Source organism: Poecilia latipinna, unplaced genomic scaffold, assembly GCF_001443285.1.
Source record: "Poecilia latipinna isolate Pla-1442-1.1 unplaced genomic scaffold, P_latipinna-1.0 Scaffold3117, whole genome shotgun sequence".
Classification (NCBI taxonomy): domain Eukaryota; kingdom Metazoa; phylum Chordata; class Actinopteri; order Cyprinodontiformes; family Poeciliidae; genus Poecilia; species Poecilia latipinna.
The window spans coordinates 12532-14805 of record NW_015115733.1 but is presented as its reverse complement, the minus strand read 5'-3'; the positions used below and the strand labels follow the sequence as shown (position 1 = coordinate 14805).

Here is a 2274-nt window from a genome sequence, read left to right as displayed (position 1 = left end):
TGAGGCAGGCAGTTCTCTTGCCTCATCGCTAGGGTCCCTAACCCTGATCCCAGATATTGTGACTGCACAACTGTAGAGTAAGATGCAGTGAGATAGCCATGGAGCTAGCCATACAGTAAATAAGTAGAGAGTACAGCGATATATTTGTTTTCTCCTCTCTTCCGACGTCAACATGAAATACTACATTTCTACACTTAAACCGTTTTCTAAAGTGGATTTTCAATTGAAGCAGGAGATATTAACTAAAGGAAGACCAGCAAGGAGCTGAAAGTTTTGCTTCGAGACAGTTTGATGATTCTCAAACGGAGTAGAAAAGACATGCTGAAGATAGACTTGGCTTTGGATGAACCGCGGATTGACGTAACACCGGAATCTGCGGTGCTGTGAGGATTGCCATGATGATGATGGCAGATCGATCATTCATATTAGTAACTGACAAAGAGTATCAGAGACTGAGAGAACGATGAGATCCTAGCAGTCTAAGAGGCAACTACTCAGAGATCCAAGCAGGGGGGAATGGCGGCGCTGCAAGGACTCATCACTACGGGGTGAGGCAGAGCCACTCCCTGAGCAGCTAGTAGTAAACAGCTTACACCCATGGCTAACTCCGGGAGTCAAAGTAGAAAGCCCAAAAGACCTTCTTTTTTTTACTGCTTTTAATCAGTTTTCAGCTAATTAAATCCAAGTCTATGGAACACAAAATATCACCAAAATCACTCTGTCCCTCTAAAATCTTTCAGAAAATCGTAAAAGTGCATTGAATCGTATTGAATTTTATTGTTTGCCAAATATCTTGATATATCGTATTGTGATCAGAATATCGTATATTCTTTCGTGAGATTATTGTATCACTACACCCCTAATTTAGGGGCCATTACTTTTTCACATAGGGTCGGATTATTTTGCCTTAATGATACTGTCATTTGAAAATTGCATTTTGTTTTTATTCAAGTTGTCTTTATCCACTTTGTTTGATGATCTGAAACATTTATGTTGGAAGAAAAAAACAAAAATGCAAGAAAAAGCAAGGAGTCAAAAGTTTTTTTTTCACAGCATCAGAAGCACCAGGGATCTGAATTGGGATTTAAAGTTCATCTTTCACTGATGTCAAAATTAATAAATCCCCAAAATTGTGTAAAAATGACAGTGCATCCATTTTTCTGCCAAAGGAAACTTTGGAAACAATGTCAGCACTCTCATGTTCAAGTTCTAAGCAGCAGGATTTAAATGGCATGTTTTTTTCTCTAAATAAAGTATTGTGCAGTGTCTCACCTCTCCCACAGCGTTGGACAGGATCTGGACAATTTTTTCATGGGGAGTTGCCACCACACTCTGATTATTGATCTCAATGATGCGATGGCCCACTCTTACACCTCCTCTTTCAGCAATTCCACCCCGCATAAGGCTACAAATCTGATGAATAGATGCAGTAGTTTTTTCAGACGAAAAATACAACTTCAATTAAAAAGTTGACAGACTATAAACATATTTTTCTAAAAGAGTAAAACACCAGCCCTACTCACAATGCCATTCTGTACACTGAATCCCAGCTGGTAGCGCATATCTGGCCGCCTGATAAGGACTGTAGTTACTGGTGGACATCTGACAATATTCAAATTTATCCGAGACTGATTCTTTAGACCCTATACAAAGGAAAGCATATAGAATTTGTTTACTCTCAAAATGTACAATTCATTAAAGATATGAAAGAAATTTAAAATTAGCATAGGATGGTAAAAAGAAAACTAAGGGGCCACAACAACATGTGCCCCTTTAGTTTTTGTATTGTGGGTTGTCAGGGCAAAAGGTCTGACAAGTCATTGACAACCTATATATGAACTTCCCTTGGTACCAGAACCAAGTAGGATGTCTTCCACAATCCTGGAACCTTCTTTTGAATCGAGCTAAGTTTGAAAAGATTTTGTAGAATCTCATAGAGCTGTTCTGCACAGGCCTTTGGGACTCTGGAACTAACACCATTAGCCCTGCTCTAGCTCAGTCTCTCCAGTTTCCTCTTCACCTGACTTCTAGAGACAGAAAAATGGAAGGGGAAGGTAAAGGGACCAGCAGCGTCTTCTGATATGTAGACATAATATGTAGAAGCAGAAAGATCAGTAGTTGAGGTGGAATATAAAATATTTGAGGTGTGACCAGTCTAAATATCTCAAAGGATGGTAGGAGCTACAATTGGCTGGGGGCAGGAGAAGGGGATGATGAGCTTGTTCCTAAAGTGAACTGTTGCATAATGTATTCAGTTCATTTGCTCTGTCCAGA

General features: G+C 39.6%; 1 protein-coding gene across 1 annotated transcript in view; it reads right to left on the bottom strand.

Moving 5' to 3' along the window:
- The window catches only part of LOC106940183 (amyloid beta A4 precursor protein-binding family A member 1-like), a 9225-nt gene extending 6957 nt beyond the window's left edge, over positions 1 to 2268 (bottom strand). The window contains exons 1-2 of the mRNA XM_015022849.1: positions 1524 to 2268; positions 1273 to 1413 (exon numbers count right to left, since the gene is read on the bottom strand). Of these exons, the coding sequence (XP_014878335.1) occupies positions 1273 to 1413; positions 1524 to 1562 (180 nt within the window). The 5' untranslated portion in view covers positions 1563 to 2268. The remainder of the gene's footprint in view (positions 1 to 1272; positions 1414 to 1523) is intronic.
- Between the last annotated feature and the right edge of the window lie 6 nt (positions 2269 to 2274).